Raw genomic sequence first — 19,723 nt, 5'->3', positions numbered from 1 at the left:
TATTTGGCAGATTGCTTTCTTTTTTTGTCCATACAATGGAAGTCGATGAGGTCCAATCAATGATAAGACCCCACTGAATTTGTTTGCATGAATAAAAACATTATTTACTGTCCTGCAAGTTTGGAACGTGAGGGCAAGCAAAACGTGACCATTTTAATTTTGGCTTAAACTATCCCTATCGATGATGTCCCATCAAATCAAAACCTCAATACCATGCGATTAAATGAATATCCAACATATAAAAAGGCCATTTCCCTAGCTAGTGCTCCATGTAGAACAATAAACCCATTGAATTCAATCTGCATAGCTATGAATACGAGATGTCTGGCCCTAATGCATCATTCTGCCAGCTGTAGCGGTCTTTTCACTTTCGCGTATCCATTGTAATCTAGCACGGCAGAAGCAGACTTTCTTTAGATTAATGTGTTCTTGCTCAAAAACTGCAGCCCACCCACTACTACACAAGATTACTGGTGAGGGACAAAGCCTGGTTTCATGCGGGCAGCATATACTAAGCTGGGTAGGCAGGATCCTGCAAGCGCAGCTTTCAAAACCTTCAGAGCTTTAGGGCAGGATTTAAAATCAGCATGGCCGCTGGCTTGCTCCAAATCGAGAGGGGCTGGGAATGCAAAAGCCCAAACCAAATAAGAGAAGCCAGTGAAAGTGGCCTTGCCCAATGTGCTGAATGAGCTGAATCACTGAGGGAAAAATGGGAAAAGAAATAAGCCACAAGCGCTGCAGAAAGCTAAGGTTGCTGGCAGAATCCCTGACTAAGAAAGTCATCAATTATTAACAGTCTCTTCAGCTCGGAGCTTGTCTAAACTGATAAAGGACAAAAAAAAAAAAACGAGGACTAACAATACGACAGTAGGTACCCACTTTAAGAACACCCCCTTTTTTCGCCCATTCTCTGGAGGGTGAGGAACATATTTGACACATTTGGTGATGGAAACAGACAAACAATGTGATTGTGAGTAGCCAAAGCCAGAGGTGAGTTTGTTAAAAGCATGGACTTTATAGGAGACAAGGACTTTGATTGGTTATGTGAACACAAGTTTATAGATGCCACAGCGTTAAATCCTAAAGCATGTAGTACATGAACTGACAGCAAGCAAGGATGTGTACAGGAAGAAGAAACACAAAGCAGGCTCTGAGGACAGTCCTCCATGGCTCCTGAGACTCTGGGTCTGGTCTACACACAACTCAGACCTTCAACCACTTCAGCCATGGTTATGCTCTATTTCAAATTCAATTCCTATTTCTATGTGTTTCAGGACAAAATAAACAAGAAAATTAAAATAACCAATCGTGTGTATATATAGTCATTTAAGTCTTATCTGGTTTTCTCTAGTTTTAACAACCACAATAAACACTGTATTGTAAGGTTCCATATGAAATCTAGCAATGAAGCAAACCTTAAATCATTAGTTTGAACAAAGATATCTAAATGGTTGAAAAGAAAAATGGGAAGAACAACAAAATAAAGCCATAAAAGCAGGAACAAGAAGAACAAGGAGGAGCAGGAGAAGATCCAAAAATCAGGTTGAAATAGAAGAACAAGAAGTAAAAGGAGAACAAGTACAAACAATAGAGGTTGAGAAGATAATTAAGATTAAGAATTAGGATGTGGAGAATAAGGTGAAGAACAAGAGGAGGCTTAAGAGAAGGAGGAGAGCAAGGTGAAGGAGAACAAGGAAAAGGAGGAGAACAAGAACATGGAGAAGAATAACAAGATAAGGTTGATTGAAAACTACAAGGAGGGAGAGAAGAACATGGAGGAAGAAAGCAAGGTGGAGCAGAAAGAGAATGGGGAGAACAACAAAATAAAGCCATAAAAGCAAGAACACAAAGGAGAAAAAGAACAAGAGAAAGCTGGAGAACATCAAAAATGAGGATGAGTTGAAATAGAAGAAGAACAAAAAGGTAAAGGAGAACAAGTACAAGCAAAAGAGAAGACGAAGAAGAAGAAGAGTAAGGAGGTGGAGAATGAAGTGAAGAACGAGAAGGAGGCTGAAGAGAAGGAGAACAAGAACATGGAGAAGAATAACAAGATAAAGTAAAACTACAAGGAGGGAGAGAAGAACATGGAGGAAGAAAGCAAGGTGGAGCAGAAGGAGAATGGGCAGAACAAATAAATAAAGCCATAGAAGCAAGAACAAGGAGGAAAAGAACAAGGAGGACCAGGAGAAAAACAAAAATGAGGATTGAAATAACATGAGGAGTTGAAAGAACAAGGAAGAGGAGAACAAGTACAAGCAAAAGAGGAGAAGATGAAGAAGAATAAGAAGGTGGAGAATGAGGTAAAGAACAAGGAGGAGCAGGAGAGCAAGGTGAAGGCGAACAAGGAAAAGAAGGAGAACATGAACATGGAGAAGAATAACAAGATGAAGACTACAAGGAGGAGAAGAACACAAAGGAAGTAAAGTGGAGCAGAAGAATTAGGAGTAAAAAGAGAAGGAAGATGAGAGGCCACTGTAGAACCGAGCAAAACTGATAACAACCTACTTTTTTCCACCAAATACAAACATAACCATGGCTTGAAGGCATGTAACAGGAGGTGAGCATGTTAAAAAGGAATTTTCAACACCTCGTCTGTTATCCAGTCTTTTTGTTTGGTTTGTGTTTTGGTTCTGTAACAGTGTAAGCACAAATTAGTAGAAATTATTGAGAAGTCACAGCAAAAGAGGGTGGTGGCCTACTTACAGAACAATGCTCAAGGCTCAGGTGACATGGATAGTGACCTCACGCTGAACAGCTGGCTGCCCTACTCCCAGCCAAGCCCTTTGCTTCTTATTTTGTTGCAGCAGGACAAGCAAATGCACAGACCGATAGACATTCAAAAGCATCATGGGTAGGAGAAGGGGTCAGAGGTGGAGGGGTGGCCAAGCAGCTGCAGGGAGAGAGCGAGCAGTCTAGAGAAGCTAGGTTATTCATTTTTTTAGTAAACAAGGGAACTCCCTATTTTCCAAATATCCCAAAAACGCTTTGCCTGTTCACACTTGTACCATAGTGGAAAACACATTTGTGGAGTTGTCCAAGATTATGATAGCAAGGACTTTCACGTTATTCAAATTCAGGTTGATTTAGGGGCCGTTTATACAACAACGTTTTTAGCCAAAACAGGAAAATTATGCATTTTGCTTGTTCTTTTACACGACAATAGCGTTTTTGTGCAGTTTGAAAATGTGGACGTTTTTGAAAGCGCCAACATTCTGTCCGTATTAACGCTTGGAAACTAAAGCCTTGATGTGAAGTCTTAAAATGATGATGTCATGCGTGATACTAGTAGACAGGTGTAGATCAGAAGTGGTCAACCCTGTTCCTGGAGCTCTACCTTCCTGTTAAGCTCCAGCTCTGGTCAAACTGCTCCAGCCCTGTTTGAAATGGATTGGAGCTGAAATCTGCAGGATGATAAATCTCCAGGAACAAGGTCGGTCACCCCAGTGTAGATCAATGGTCTCAAACTCAATTCCTCGAGGGCCGCAACTCTGCACAGTTAAGCTTCTACCACCTCCAAATCACACCTGCTTAATAGTCTCTAGTAGTCTTGAACACCTTGATTAGTTGGATCAGCTGTGTTTGATCAGGATTGGAGCAAAACTGTGCAGAGCTGCGGCCCCCCAGGAATCAAGTTTGAGACCTATGGTTTAGATTAAAGTCTGGGTGAAACGCAAGTTGCTGACACTTTTGTTTCAGTATGTTGATGTACTTCCAGCTTAAATAGAATATTAAGAAGGGTGCGGGGCTCTTTTGTGCATCATTCCCTTATAGCAAACTAACAGTTAGAGGAGAATGGCTAAGGATATTATTATACAGTTGCTATGGAAGCCTTCAGAACAGAACGAGTGCCACTACAAAGGCAGAAGCAAATGGTCAGACTTTGATATAAGATTAGTAAAACAGTGGAAAAACTTGCACAGATAATTTATCTTAAGTCCGCATGAACCAGAAGGAGCGACTGTTATTTTCTTCGTATTGTGACACAGTTCCTAGAGAAACGGAGTGGAATGGATGTAGTAAAGTAGGCATTTCATTCAAAATGATCGTTAAAGGGGTTTTAGAAGAGTTATTACAACCTAACAGACTCCTCACCATTTTTGTTTGTTGTCAAAACTAACAGTTGGAGAGGCATGGTTAAATGTTAGCCACGCCCATTTGCTAAGATTTGAAGTGCATTTTCAGATTTCAATTAAATATCAGAAGAGCAAACAATTTTCTTAATTTTTTCTTAATGACATGCAGAGTAATTGTTCACCACAAAACTAGCAATGTGAGCTAACAAAATCAATATGGTTAGTTTGATGTCTTGGGGACTTTAAGAATAACAATGTGAGCTAGCAGAATAAACATTGTAATTTTTGATTTCATGCAGACTTTAAAAGGCAAGCCCAAACACACACACAACAATGGCGGAGTATTTCATGATGTTGTTACTAAAATGTTTGGTAACACTTTATCAGCAAAGTGTGAATTTACTTCACGTTACAACCACAAGCGACGCATCTCACACACGCTTCTTTTTTTTATTTTTTTTAAACGCACTTCAAAAATACTTTCCAATTTTGGCTAAATCGTTGTTGTGTAAGCCTGGACTTAGTGAATTTGTTATAATGTATTGGATTATTTAGTATCTTCTACCAACACTGGTTTATGCAACCAATTAAAAATATATGGCTTACAATATTGTAATTGCAGAGAAACATTAGCCCACATCCATTTAAAACCAATTCAACACTTTCTCATCTGTAAAATATGGAATCTCTCAGGAGAGCCTAGCAACAAGTTAGTTTTGCTTCTCAAAGTCATTTGGCCTAATGAATCTCATCATGAGCGCTGAATTTATGTGGAGATCTCCTTGTGACAGCTCTTCACTGATGAAAGGGATATTTGAACAACAGAGCAAATCAGGAGTGTGGAGCGTTGCAATCTAACACTCTACAGCAGGAGATGTAGCGAAAGAGACAGAGGACACTGCGTTTCTTTGCTTTCAGTAAAAATGAAATCAGCATGTTTAATAAAGCTTGGGTACCAAACTGCAATACAATAAAGAACACTTTCCACAAAGCCACACACATTTTAATGCACAATGGCAAGACATTCCTATAAAAGCAACCATATTTAAAAGGACTCTAACAAGAGCCGATTATATTATATACAGGATGTGAGGTAGCAAATTCTGACGCAAGCATCTTAAAAATGGCTTCTCAGGAAAAATGTCAGCATGACCAATGGTCATGGTTAAAATTACAAGACAGACCAAAAATAAAAAAGAAAGGCTAAAACCGAGCAGCTGCCATCTCGATTCTGTGCATAGTGAGGTATGCTTTATTAACCTTGGTCAAATGAGTCCTCAGAGGAGCTGACTCCTGCCTCCTGTAGCAATAAAGCAAAGTGCTTATGTTTCCTCTCTTTGGCCGCCTGCTTGGACTTGAGTGATGAAGATGAAGACGAAGAGGCTCTCTTGGATGATGAGCGCTTTTTCTTGGATGGAGTGCTGCACAGGCCGGGGAGCTGCGGATGTGACCCTGTTCTCCCCAACATGGAGCTCGAAGGCCAGCCATCCTTCAGGGAATCCTCCTCTTCTGAATCTGTGTCTGGGGCAAATCACAAACAACTTTACTAAGGATGGACATCCAAAAGCATGAACTAACAACCGATTCAAAGCAGTTATGCAGAATCAATACTATATTGTTGGTATTGTAGTAAAAAAAGATAAATAAATCTATCTTGCAAATACCTGAAAAAAATAGATATGCCGTCAGAAAGAAATGGAGGTAAATGGCATCAGTAGTCAACAAAATAAGTTAAATTTAGCTTAAACATAACTATACACCAAATACTGAACATTTCGAATTTTCGATTAGTTCAATTGGTCTTTTTAGGTTCAACTAAATAAAAAGCTATAATATTATTAATTATTATTAGCTTGACTTCTAGTTGATCATTTGGTATCAGAAGTGGCTTATATGAAAGGCAAAGGCGTCTAGATTATGCTTATTTTACCTAAATAAACTATGATCATGCCTTGATTTTGATTTAAATAGGACAGCAAGGTCTGACTTTGGTCGGACAAAAGTCTAGTCACTTAACAGAAATAATGTACAGTATAGAATATAAAGTCATGCTGCAGTGGAAAAGCATTAATATTGTGTATGACTCCCATGAGCTTGGAGGACTGCATCCATACATCTCTGCAATGACTCAGATAACTTATTCATAAAGTCATCTAGAGTGTCAAAGAAGGCCTTTTTGCAGGACTACCAGAGTTCATCAAGAATCTTTGCATTTAACTTCAATTCCTCCTCCTCCATCTTACCCCAGAAATGCTCAATAATGTTCATCTCTGGTGACTGGGCCGGCTAATCCTGGAGCTCCTTGACCTTCTTTGCTTTCAGGAACTTTGATGTGGCGGCTGAAGTATGAGAAGGAGCGCTATCTTGCTAAAGAATTTGCCCTCTCCTGTGGTTTGTAATGTAATGGGCAGCATAAATGTCTTGGTACCTCAGGCTGTTGATGTTGCCATTTACTCTGCAGATCTTTCGCAAGCCTCCATACTAAAATGTAACCCCAAACCACGATTTTCCCTTCACTAAATTTGACTGATTTCTATGAGAATCTTGGGTCCATCCGGGTTCCAATAGGTCTTCTGCAGTATTTGTGATGATCGGTATGCAGTTCAACAGATGATTCATCTGAAAAATCTACCTTCTCCCACTTTTCCAAATGATCAACAAGAAGTCAAGTTATTATTTGTTGCTGTTACAACTGGGATCATCGACAAGACTTTTGTCAGGTAGTGTAATTTAAACCTATTTTGACTAAATACTGGTTACACATGCAGTGCCACAGCACTTTTTAATAACAGATATTATCATAAAAGGGAAAATATGAAAGAAAGCAAAACACAGATGGAAGAAAAAACATTTGTGGTAACATGTTTACATCAGAAATCCAACACTGACAATAACAAAACAGACTTACTGTTAGAATAGCTGCTGATTTCTGACCTCACTGGAGAATAAGGTGCTTTCCTCTGGCCTTTTCCCTTAAGGCACGCTTCAGAAGGCTTCGTTTTGGCAGCCGTTTTGCTTTTACCTCCTTTGGAAGTCTTCTGAAAGATGCCGAGATCTTTTGACAGGCTTGATTTCCCCATCTTAACTCTTACATCTAAATCGGTGAGCATTGGGACTCTGCTTCCAGAGCTAGGCCTGGACTTCCCTGAGGAACCGTCTATGAACTTACAAGAAGGCTTGCTGAATTTATTGAGCTTAGTGAGGGACAAGGCCTTGTCGAGTTTGGATGCCAACTGCTCCTGCTCGCTTACTCGGCTCTTCTTCACAGCCATTTTTGGGACCTGTCAATAGAGATTGCACCAAATGAGTATTGAATGGGCTATCTAAAAGAAAATGATTCAGCCTTGGCAAAACTTGAACCTGCATCACTTGTAGGAACAGCAAAGCTCATGTTTGGAGCACCATGGCTCTAACTAGAAACAACATGTTGGTTCAACAAAATCTCGAATGTTTCGAAGCCAGAATTGCTTTAGTATGACTCCAGTATAAAAGAGACCAACCTCATGAGAGAAGCTTGAACATGCCTCCTGCTCGCCCCAGCTCTTTTTCTTCTTCTTCAATTTCAACGCGCTGCTGCCGTCTTCCTCCTCCTCCTCCTCATCTCTGTTAGAGGCCCGAAAGCGCTTTCTCAGCACCTCCCCGCTTTCCGAGTCCTCTGAGTAAAGCACACTTCTGCTCAACCTGCAAAACAACAGTGTGTTCAGCTGCAGGGCAGGCTGTGTGGAGCACAGCTGGGCCTTAACGGTGCCCGAGCTCCATACTCACTTTGCACATCTCGAATCCAACTTGCTGGAGGGTGGAGACAGCGCACACAGGCCATGTTTCCTCTTTCGGGGACGTCCTGGGCCCCTGCGGGCTAAACTTCTGTTCCTCTCCTGCTGTTGGATATGTTGTTGTTGCTGCTGCCGTTTCTCTCTGTGAATCAGAGAGATCATAAATTGCCGTTTGTCTGGCTGTTAGTGGGATTAAGTGAGGTAGTTTGCAATTAGCGGCGTTAATGAAGTGCTGCAATGGGAGGTAATGTAAAGACTCACTCTTTGTCTCTCCGTCTCTGCAGTTTGACCAGCTCTCGTTGCTTTTCTTTGTAGCGCTGCTGCAGCTCAGCCAGTCTCACGCGGTAGTCTACTTCTGCGGCATCCATTCCCTCCAAAGAGGATTTGGAGAACATCTAAGTGAAAAAGCAAGATTAATGTCTGTAGCTTGACTCCAAACAGCAGCTATTAACACTGGTTATGGGCATCCAGCTGAAATCAAATGACCGGGAAACAGTGGTGGTGCTAGACAATGCATTTGACGGGGTTTTGGCCCAGTCGTAAACTTGCTCAAGCAATTATTTCCTGATGATATTCCCATTTTCCTCTCAGTGTCACTTTTATTAAAGTTTATATATATTGAAAACCTTGAAAAAGTGACTAACATAATATATTTTATCAGAAAAAAAACCCTACTTCGGTAGACATGCACACCCTTACTCACTCTTGACTTCCATTGACATCCATAGTAGGACAAACAAAAACAACGGAAGTCAATGGTTGTTAGTTTCCAACATTCTTTAGCATAGCTTCTTTTGTGTTCAACAGAATTGTGCTTTTTCAGTGGTAGAAGTTTATTAACAGCTTTAATTTAATACATTTATTTTTATTGTGAAGTAAACTACTCAATACTTTTATAATAGATCAGATGATAATAATAATAATAATAATATTAATAATAATAAGTAGACTGTCTCAGTTTGAAATTTATGATGGAGAGGAAGAACTGCCTTTAAGAGGAACATCTAGTTGTTACTGGCATATTAGTCAGCTTTTGCATAAAATGTGTGGAAAACTACCTGGAAAATACAAACAGACTCTGAATCCTAACTCGACCACTGAATCTTAAATCTAAACTGCTGTTAATCATCAGATGAAATTTACTACTGTATGCATCTGGTGAGTAGCAACTCTGAAATAGTAAAATTTGCAAAAATTCTCAAGTTAATTGGTATTGAGTGTGACAAACACATGATGGTGTTAAACATTTGTGAACAATGTAAAATGATAAATAAAAAAAATGTTATTACTTTTCAACTGGTGTTCAATAATTTAAATCATTTGTAAGCATCTTATTTTCACAGCTGGCATTATAAGTTAGGCTATATTATTAATAATAGTATGGTATGTTACAGAAGTAATTTGAAGCTTCTGTGCATATAAATGTGGCTGAGTTTGCATATTATGTTGATGACTCTTTTATTACTTTCTCTCATTTGAATTTGTTTTTAGGTCCCCTCTGTAATATTAAACCCCCCAAGTAGCACCAGCAACAACAAAAATCCTGGAGCAGCCACTGCCAGGTACCCAAGCGTTAAGAGGCTGGAAATCTAAGATAGTATTAGCTAAAAGCTTGGTGTAAGACATATTTCCTTTCCATAATGTCAAACACTGCTTGAAATGTAAATAAATTCAAATGCCACTGGAACTTGTAGAAATGCTTTAAATGCTTAAACAAACGTCACTAGCTAGCTATAAACAAAATGTGAGGAAATCAAGCACAGATGGAATTGGTGGGCTTTAAATGTAAACACGCCAAACATGAATAGCAGTAAACAGTGTTAAAATGGGCCCCAGGAATTTGTGGATACTGATTTGGAAAAAACCTCAACTGTCAATCACTGCAAACATACTCCAAGGGAAAAATAAAAAAACACTACTATCATTTCCAAAAGAGAAATTGAAAAAGCTCATTTTAATTCGTAGAAACTTCTTTTGAAAAGAAGAAACTTCTTTTGTTCTTTTTTCGGGGGAAAACAAACACCACTGGAACTTTCAAACACAGCTTTGAAGTAAAAACACCAAATGTCACTAAATATAAACAAAGCAGAACAAAAACCAGAATGCCACTGGGATTTCTAAACATTGCTTAAATGTAAAAACGTAAGCATTGCTGGCTGAAAACAGTTCAAACAAACACTAATATCACTGTATAACTATAAACTGATTCAGTGTAATTTAAATATCGCTCAGTGCTTCCCACAGGAGTGAAATATACTTGTGGTGATAGCCGGATTGAAACACATCATTTACCCACATCACATAAATAGTTAGCTATATGCAACAAACAAAACCTAATTTAATTTTTTCACCCACAATTTCTCTTTGATGCTATTCAGCAGCCATGTGCACCCATTGACGAGTAAAATCTGCTTTTCTCTCTCTCTCTCAAGTTCAAAGCAAACTTGAATGCCAAAGCATTTTAGATATGTATATAAAATAGCTTATGTAATATATTAATATCATCAAGTTAATAAAATAATCAGCAAATGAGAAATGAATGACAGAAAAGGCAATAAAAACAGACAATTTCTCTAAAAAATATAATTATTACAAGTTTAAAATGTCTACATTATTTAAATGAGGCAAATGCGTTGATTAACCATTCTTAATGGTTTATATATATTTTGCAGCCAGTTTAGACCAGTCATTTTGTTCTCCGAGTATATAGTAACATTTTTCTGAATTGTTTCGATTAAAGAATGAATTATTGAAGGAATGAATGTTTTTCTCGTGACTGTGTGCTTGCAGTCAGCTGCGAAGCTCAGCGAAAGTAGGCTTAAAGTAAAAGGGAATGCAAAAACGCGTACGAGCTTTAGAAATTAAAAGTAAAAGTTGAATCCCGGATTTTTTTTTAATTTAGAATCCTGGACCAGACAATTTTGTCCCAAGTCCCAATCTGTAGGTCTTAGCATGCGAGACTGTCTATGGGAGTGCTAACTGGTCTTGCGCACACACAACTAAACGGGTAAATGAGAGAAGATTTTCCACTAGTTAATTGATCGCAGCTGTTTAGTTATACTGGGTGGATACAAAAAAAATGTAAAGGATGTTAATAATAATAGTAAAAAAATTGTCACTAAATATAAATGGGCAGCCGTTAATATACCTGGGTGGCCCGCCCAAGAATAATATTAATAAGAATTATAATAATTCCTTACATCTATATAATGCTTTTCTAGACACTCAAAGCACTTTACACACATTTTGGGGGGTTCACAACCAGTATGCAGCATCCACCTGGATGACGTGACAGCAGCCTTACTGTGCCAGACCTCACACCACAAACCAGCTGATTGGTAGAGAGGAGAGAGAGTGATGAAGCCAATTATGATATAGGGATGCTTAGGAGGCCATGATAGACAAAGGCCAGAGAGCAAATTTGGCCAGGATGCTGGGGTTAAACCCCTACTATTTTTCGAAGGACATCCTGGGAATTTTAATGACCACAGAGAGTCTGGACCTCGGTTTAGCATCTTATCCGAAAGACGGCGCTCACTGAGTAGTATAGAGTCCCCATAAATACATTGGGGCGTTAGGACCCACTCAGACTGCAGGTTGAGCACCCCCTGCTGGCCTCACTAACACCACTTCTGGTAGCAACCTAGCTTTTCCATGTGGTCTCCCATCCAGGTAATGACCAGGCACAGCCCTGCTTAGGTTTGTGGGTGACCATGTTCTCACATGTTGCAGAGAGCTACCTGCCAACTAGTAAAGCCTAAGTGTGGGAAGCACTGATCACTACTTGTAAACTATTAAAATATATTTAGTGCTGTTGGAATATCTAAAAACTGCTTTAAATAAACTCATTTCACATTTCAAAACTGTTAACAAAAACTACTTGAAATGCAAGTTTAAACACTGCTTGAATTTGTAATCATGAAAAAACTTTAAAAGTGTTACTACTGTTTGCATTTTAAACTACACACTGTGATCCTGAACTAGCCAAAATTGCTAATTCAAAGCAAAAACAGACATCTTGAGCAGGGGTCTACAAAAGGGAGAAGAAAATAAATCATAAAAAGGCAAACATACAGGTTCATCTTTCTTCTGTCTCCAGCTGTATTTCTTATTAGGGTTGAGCTCTCGGGGGAGGCGGACGATAACCTGAGGTTGACACTCGATGGCCTCCAGGAGGACCTGCCTGCCAGCTTCCAGCAGACTCTCCAGTCCACAGAATATTACAGCTGCACACACAAACACACGATCGATAGCAACATTAATTACCTCTAGGGAGCACAGGGCAACCCTGCATTCTCCAATACATCAGCACATGGGTGTCTCTTGTGTCAGAGTGCATTAATGGATTTGACATCCAGATACATCCAAAAGACCAGACAGTTGCGTTTATTTATCTATTCTTTACAACAACTGCACTTACTCTTTACTCTGTAACAGGCATCACTGTTCATCATGCCAGCAAACTCTGGAGATATTCACTAATTCCTGAGCTTGTTTCAATGCATTTTACTTTACAAACATACACATCAGTGAGCAAATCTCCCCCCACCCAATCACTCTGCTTTCCCAGGAAACTGCTGGAGCACACTAGTTCAAGCCCTGCTTGCTTTAGATTTCACTTCCTTTCTCTAAAAATGAGACTCACCCTGCGTGTCATCTCTGGGTTGCCTCTGCATCTCCAGCTCTGCCATCTGGCTGAGCAGAGCCATGCCTTCTAGAGCAGTGGACTCCAGGGGACTGACGTCTGTGCAGAGTTCAGACCTGGAGCTACAGGCATCTGTCAGGATGGACATTGCTCCGGCCTGCGGAAGCTCGCTGGCCGTGACCAGGGCGAACATGCCTGCCATGGGGTCTTCAGGCAGGACGGCCACCGCTGCGGAAGAGGGCGGAAGGTGAGGAGGGCCGCTGTTAGGCAGGAAAAGATTGTCAAGTTTGGACTCCAGGTGTGTAGAGGAGTCAGGGACAGCATCTCTGAGGTCTGCTGGGTTCAGGCTATCAGAAAGATCTAAGGGCTGTTTTGTTGGCTGGACGTCACAAACCACAAGGTGTGTGTCAGAGTAACTTGATGAGGATTTGTAGTCCACTAGACCAGTCGAGGCATCCGAGATTTCTGTGCTGGCGCTTCTTTCAACATCCAGCCTAGATGTCTCGTAGAGGCTGGTTCGTTTGATTTTAATGTCCTCCCCATGTTCCTGTTCGGGGTCTTCCTCTGGCGATGGTGTGGCTATTGTTCTGGGATGGGCCTCGGGATCTGTTGGGGTGCTAGAGTCTTGGGTGATGATGGGTGCAAGCCTTATGCTGTCGTCTTTACGGTCTTCTAGATTTGGCTCTTTTTTGAAAACAGTGCTGCCCTCCTCCTCCATGGGCTCTGGCTCTCTGGATGTCTGAAGTGGCTCCACTAGTACTGGAGAACACAAGTGCTGGGGTTTGACATCTGCGGCTATCGCCAAGTGCTCGGAGGTCTCAGCTGGCAATGGCACATCTGGTGCCAGGCCATCGGCATCTGCGGCAGCGGCCGGCTGGAGAAGATAGGGGTAATGGCTGCCGAAAGGTGCCGTTATCGATTGGTATGGGTAGCCGGGAGGAATTTCTGCCAAAGAAACAGAAGAGAAAGCTGTTTGAGGGGCTTGGAGTGCTTAGGCAAAGACTACAGGGGCTTTAGATTCCTGCAACGGAGTGACAAAGTGATTAATAACCCCACATGTTCTATGGCACAGGGGCTTTATGAAACTTTCATGAACCAAATGGCCTCAGCACAAGCATCCCAAAAGCCCTTATATGCACACAGACCAACAAGCTCGTGCCTGCTCATACATTCAGAATGCACCGTGAGCAGAAAATCTATTTATTCTGAGCATTGAACATTTTTAAAGGGAAACCACCAGGGGATGCGGGTACAAAAGGGCTGCTGTCATAAGAAGTCTCTATTCCAGTGAAGTGGCAGCTGGTAATCCCATATGTGGCGATATTTGCAGACTACTCATTAAGACTGCACTACCCTGCACATTCTGACACGAAGAATAGCACACCGCCTTTGACTGCTGTCCTGTGTGGATACTCGGTCCCCTCCCAAATACGTTTCCGTAAAAATAGCTTTATGGTGATTAATGGCTGTGCATTATTAAACAGCTTTCCTTCCGTTTTTTATTAGTGTTTCTCTCATACAGTATAGTGCAACATGCACATAAACAAGAATTACTTTATCTGACAATGCAAATTTAGAGTTGAGGTGATTGTGACAAATGAATCTTGGGCATTTCATTTGGTAAAGCCTATGTTCCCACTTACCACGGTATATGGATGGGAAGGTTGTAGAGGGCTGCTTCTGTAAACTGAGAGGTTCTTTCTCAGACACTTCCACAGACTCCTCTTTGGTCCGGATTGAGGAGGTAGGAGAGGGGGATGCTGAAGCAGGGCTGATTGAATGAGGGGCAGGAGACGACGGATGAGAGTATGGCTGCTGAGGGAGGGACTTCTCCACTTTGGGTCTTTCCTCAGACTTCAGTGCAGTGACAGGAGAAGGCAGCGGTGGGACAGGCAGCGGCGTCAGAGCTTTGCTATATGAAGTCGAGGGGATCGGGGAACATGGTGGAGGCTTGCGTGAGTGCAGGGTTGTTGTAGGAATGCAGGAGAGACTGGATTTGTGGACTTCAGCTGCTCTCTTGTCTGGTTTTTCTTCCAAATCGGTCCGTGGTTGACTTGCATTTAATCTCTCCTGCAGCAAAAAACAAATCATTTTTCATTTCAATGCAACTATAAAAGTTAGGGTTCTTGCAAATTAGCTAAATCAATGACATTAACAATAATACAATTATTTAGCACATTAAACCATTCATTTTTTGTAATCTCAATGTACAGAGTTCACTTGAATTTATGTCTTTTTTCCATGCTGAACATTTAGTGTAAATAGAGCTTAAGGGCTACAAAATGGAAAACACAGCAGTGCCTTGACACGATTATAATGACATTGACAGAAAGAGTCTCGTACCACTAACTGTGCGTTCCTCTGCAGTTCCATGACCTGTGCGGTCTGGTGCTGGATCATGTAGAGCTCATGTTGGCGCAGGAGCTGCTGATGGGAGAGAAGCTGTAGCTGGTGGGCATGCTGCAGAGAGCTTCCTGCCGGTGGGTACATGGCTGACCACAGAGGGGGGCCTCGCTCTAACATCTCAGCTTTTAAAAGAACAGGACGAATACTTGAGCCTCACACATCAAGGATATCACTCCCACTCATATAAATGTACATCATCTTATGCATGTGTGAATGGAAATGCAGTAAAATATGAATGTTGTGAAAAATTACTTGGGACGTACCATAGTGTGGCAGATGCTCTGTTGGAATAACCACCACCTGTCCAGTTTGTGGATCTCGGGCAAACTGGTAAGGTGGGGGAATTGAGCCTGTCAGAGCAGGAGGATATCCAGGAGGAAGGGCCTGATGAAGGGAAGGAGGACCCAGGCCTGGAGACAAGAGAGGGCGAGAAATGGTTGAGTTCACCGCACTTGTAGTTGATGGTCCATTTGCACTTGCTTTCTGGCAGCCTCATGAACACTCAAGAGTTAATTCCCGAGAGAAACACCATTCCCACCATAATCTCACCCCCGTGCATGGAGCACAGACCTCTTGAAATCCTGCCAAAAGGCACAGCACTTTAACCGCAGCTATTTTCTTAGGGGACATTTTTTGTTTTTAAAGTAAAGTCTAGACAGAAACTGGAACGTCAGAGAACTGTGAACTGACCGTGCTGTTCGCTGTTATTCTTGGATGGAAGTTGTGGAGTGAGACTGATTGTTTCTAAGAATGTCTAAAACACTCAGCCTAGACAAAACGCCGGGGCCGTCTGGCAGGGCAACAGACTGCCTCGAGGAAATAATTCAGCATCCAAATCCCATTCACAACACAGTTCTGCAGCATTCCAAAGTCCATGACCCATAATCATTTATTACTCATTAAAATAATAATGAATGCATAGTAAATGCTTGTTGTAACATGACATAATACATTCACCACAGGCACAACAAAAAGAAAAAAAGGTTGATACCATATGGGGAGCCAGACAGCCACATGGATGGGGCTCCTGGGCGGGACAGCCACGGGTGGGAGGCCAGGTGGGAGGCGGGGTCAGCAGGCCAGCGGCCCGCACCAGCCAGAGTAGGTCCACCAGTTACCATGAGGTTAGGGTTTAGGCCACTAGCAGACACCATAGGTGGATGCAACTGTGTGTAGTCTGCCAGCTCTTTATTCTCTCTGTGAATGAGATTAGTATTAGCGGTCGACTAAAGCCTGGATTGATTTTCAAACTGCACATTAAATTCTACAGAGCCATTAAAGATTCTCTAGTTACAAGTAATGCCAACTCCTCATAAAATGAAACATTCACAAATTTAATGTCTTAAATTTTAGGTTTCTAATTTAAATATAAAAATAGTATTAAATATTTTAAAACTGTTAACGATGTTATGATCTGCATTTTAGAATTGGTCTAGTTATCCCTAACAAGACTAAATTAAACATATTTTTTTAAATGACAGGCCAATGTCTAGAATATTTTGTTTTGATGTTTGGCCTTGAAATGTTCAGCGTACAATATAACTACATGTTTTCAAAAACTGATTTCTGAGAAGGAGAAAAAGCACCACTGTGGAGCTAAAGGCTTTAAATAATAAAAGGGGCTTTTAAAGTGTTTTCCTGTTGCATAAATCATATTCACCTTAGTCACCAGGAAATTCCCTTAAAAATTCAACTTTTGTTTTCTTTTATAAGACTGCTAGATGTCCAATATCCAGGGGCCAGCATTTCATGACCTGAAAAATCTGTCATAGGTGCTTCTACATTGCAAAATTCAAGCTTATTCAAGGCTAACATGAGGACTGGTGGCCATTTAGGCCCCGTTTACACTAGTGCGTTTTAGTTTTAAAACGGCGTTGTAGAATGAAAACGATCCGCGTCCACACTTGCGTTTTACCCAGCGTTTCTGAACAGCTCTCCGTCCACACCAAAACGCTGAAAACGCACATCACGTGACCACACACACACACTCAGGCAAGCGCTCCAGCATTTCTACCCAGATGAGAGCTCTGCTTGTCGGACTGCTCATCAAGCATCTCCCGCTGGATCTAATCTCACTATATTTGCTAAACGTGATATTTCATTCATGTTGTTGTCTTTATCTAACGACATAGGCCAATTCCCTGACTTTGGTCATTGGAATCTATTAAGTTACTTGTTCACGGGTAACATGTTGGTTAAGCGCAAAGATAAGTTAATGATTAATCCATGACCGATCGCTTGCCTTTATTTCCTACAATGTATAAACTTATTGTATGTTATACTTTTATAATTATCGATTATTAAAACTGATATTCAGCAAAAGAGAGGGTGCGTTTCGTATTTTCACTGAAATTGAAAGGAGGCAGTTGTTATCGGCTCCGTTTTGTTATAAATATCCACACAGTGAAGATTACGCTCATAAATGCAGCACGGCGCCTCAACATTTCTGCTGTCTGTTAAGTTTTCTAATATTAAAAAGAAAATAGGCAGTTCCTTAAATCATGTTTACATTTTATTATTGAGAAAGTGAAACAACGCAGCCAAGGTGATGTGAATGAAGTTATAAAGTACACTGTTCCCTTTGAAGATTTACCCGTGTCCTCGGTATGTTTTCCATATCAAACTGAGAAGGGGGAGACTGCAGCCTTGATCAAACTTGCGAAGTCTTAACTTACAAGAAGAGGATGCGAGACTGAACTGTGTGTTGGCTACTTAATATTGAGGAAAAGCCCCAATCAGATAGGCGAACGTTTGCAGCCCCGCCTCCGTTTTCAGATGTCTCCGTCTTTCCCCATCCACACTGAGACGGAGTAGCTGCGTTTTAGAATGAAAACGGCCTCTCCAGCGTTTTCGAAACGCTCCGTTTTCGGCGCCCGAGAACTCCGGCGTAGTGTGGACGGATGGCGTAACCGTAGCAAAACTTATGCGTTTTCAAACTAAAACGCACTAGTGTAAACGGGGCCTTAGACATGACTGAGATACAAATTCCCCAGTCTGTGACTTCTATTCTGCCGTACACTTAAGGACAGACACTGGGAGCAGAATCCTGCTGTGAGAGCCAGTCACTTTTATAAGCACCAATTTCCCCAGTGGGGAAGACTGACTTTTTCATGCTCTTCGAAATGAGAGCCACACTTTGAAAATAGGCTCATATTTGCCCAGAACTGTTGCCATAAATTTGTTCACTCTAAAGAAAACCACACAGAGTGTGACCAATGAAAGCAAAACGTTGCTCCGTTTAGCCAGTTTGGGAAATCAAAGAAACAAGAAGAACTGGCTGGATATGCCTAGTCCTTACTACAAGGTTTCAATAAAGGCATACATTTAAGCAATATAATTTTTTTCTCCAGATTGCAAAGAAATATATTTTCTACATATAATTATAATAATATTACAATTCAGTATTTCTTCTAAAATGTTTCCTGAGATTTTAAAGCCATTTCAACTAAGGCAACAGAGAGAATTTCTTTAAAGATCCACACATTCAAAGTGTCACTGATCTGTACTAAAGAAAAATCTATCCATTCACTGCCCATATCACCAGCTTCCACACAACACCAGTGGAAAAGGGAAAAAATGTAATAAAAATGAACCATAGAAATCCCTTGTGATAAAAGGAGACATTAAAAAACAGTGGAAGGTTCCAGTTTTCAGATCTGCAGAACTAATGCTCTTATTAAATCCCAAAAGCAGGATTGAATTAGCAGCTAGACAGACACATCCTTAGTTCATTTTTGAGATCTCGCTTTAACATGCACTGAAGGTTCTTAACGCTCGCAGTAACAAACTCTCTTCTTACCTTAACACTTTCTCTTGCTCACGCTCCACACGTCCCGACAGCAGGCGCTCATCACGGTGCCGCGGCCTCTCATCTCCTTGCTCTTCCTCTGTATGGATTGGGCCTGGATAGTTAGGACATTACATCAATTGAATATATTTTTGCTAAATTAGATAAATTCTTAGTGTTGCAAGTCTCATTGTCCACTACTTCATAAATTTGATCCAAATATGAGACTTCTTAGAAAACTTAAAAACAAAGCCAAGCCTTAGTAGTGTATGCCAGTGGCAAGACTTAAATGTTACAGTTTTCCATTTATAAATACACCGCTCCAGAAATAGCTCAAACTCTTACGGTGTTTATCAGATCTAACGCTCAGCACCAGTCATCAGCAGTGTCTTACACATCTATGAGCTTACAGACAGACTATAGAGAAAAACGACACATAGGACCTATGCAGGGTAACATATCACATTTAAAAGAACCCACCGAGGTCCATCAATCACTTATCAATGTTTCAACACCACTGTGGCGTCATATACAGTTCAAATTGCTGGTATTGGAGAAGCAGCCATTTGGAGAACCATTAGACAAAACTAGAAGCATTTCACAATCGGAGCATAAACTAAAAGAGACTTTGAAGTTTGTGTTCAAAATACCAAAGCAACACATCCTTGCAAAAGATAAATGCGCAGAAAACATCCGAGTGGGATTTAGTTAGGAGTGTATTGAACCTTTCAGTACTGACAGACAGCGGCTGGGAAGAGATTGTGTTCTTCTAAAACGAGGAGGGGGACGAAAGTGCACACAGATCTCTGTCATGCTCCAGGGAAAAGGTTTCAGTCTGTTTCCAAGGTTACCGAAAGCCTGTCCGACATGCTATCCGTTTGCATCAAAAAGAGGGCAAATTAGTCAAGCAAAGCTCTGTCCCTAACACTTGTTTTAAATGTAAATTCAAACCTTCTCTCAGAGTGTGGGGACTAATGTTATTACTGCAATTTCCTTGCACAGAAGAGGACATAAATTAATGCCTTTCTCCCCACCTCTC

At 41.0% G+C, this 19,723-nt stretch overlaps 1 protein-coding gene across 8 annotated transcripts in view; it reads right to left on the bottom strand.

The window, feature by feature from the left end:
* Window positions 1-19,723, bottom strand: part of tnrc18 (trinucleotide repeat containing 18) — an 83,268-nt gene that overhangs the window by 24,619 nt on the left and 38,926 nt on the right. For 6 of the 8 annotated variants that reach the window (XM_087244875.1, XM_087244878.1, XM_087244879.1 and 3 more), the window contains exons 6-17: window positions 18,697-18,799; window positions 15,889-16,094; window positions 15,161-15,307; window positions 14,835-15,019; window positions 14,135-14,561; window positions 12,492-13,436; window positions 11,921-12,072; window positions 8,108-8,241; window positions 7,839-7,988; window positions 7,574-7,754; window positions 6,982-7,354; window positions 5,334-5,594 (exon numbers count right to left, since the gene is read on the bottom strand). In XM_087244875.1, the coding sequence (XP_087101001.1) occupies window positions 5,334-5,594; window positions 6,982-7,354; window positions 7,574-7,754; window positions 7,839-7,988; window positions 8,108-8,241; window positions 11,921-12,072; window positions 12,492-13,436; window positions 14,135-14,561; window positions 14,835-15,019; window positions 15,161-15,307; window positions 15,889-16,094; window positions 18,697-18,799 (3,264 nt within the window). The remainder of the gene's footprint in view (window positions 1-5,333; window positions 5,595-6,981; window positions 7,355-7,573; window positions 7,755-7,838; window positions 7,989-8,107; window positions 8,242-11,920; window positions 12,073-12,491; window positions 13,437-14,134; window positions 14,562-14,834; window positions 15,020-15,160; window positions 15,308-15,888; window positions 16,095-18,696; window positions 18,800-19,723) is intronic. The other 2 variants (XM_087244877.1, XM_087244882.1) reach the window with 1 other exon arrangement.

The sequence above is a fragment of the Danio rerio genome, chromosome 3 (assembly GCF_052040795.2).
Source record: "Danio rerio strain M-AB ecotype USA chromosome 3, GRCz13ab, whole genome shotgun sequence".
NCBI lineage: Eukaryota > Metazoa > Chordata > Actinopteri > Cypriniformes > Danionidae > Danio > Danio rerio.
Note: the sequence above shows the minus strand (reverse complement) of the source record. Positions and strands in the feature narration are given on the sequence as shown.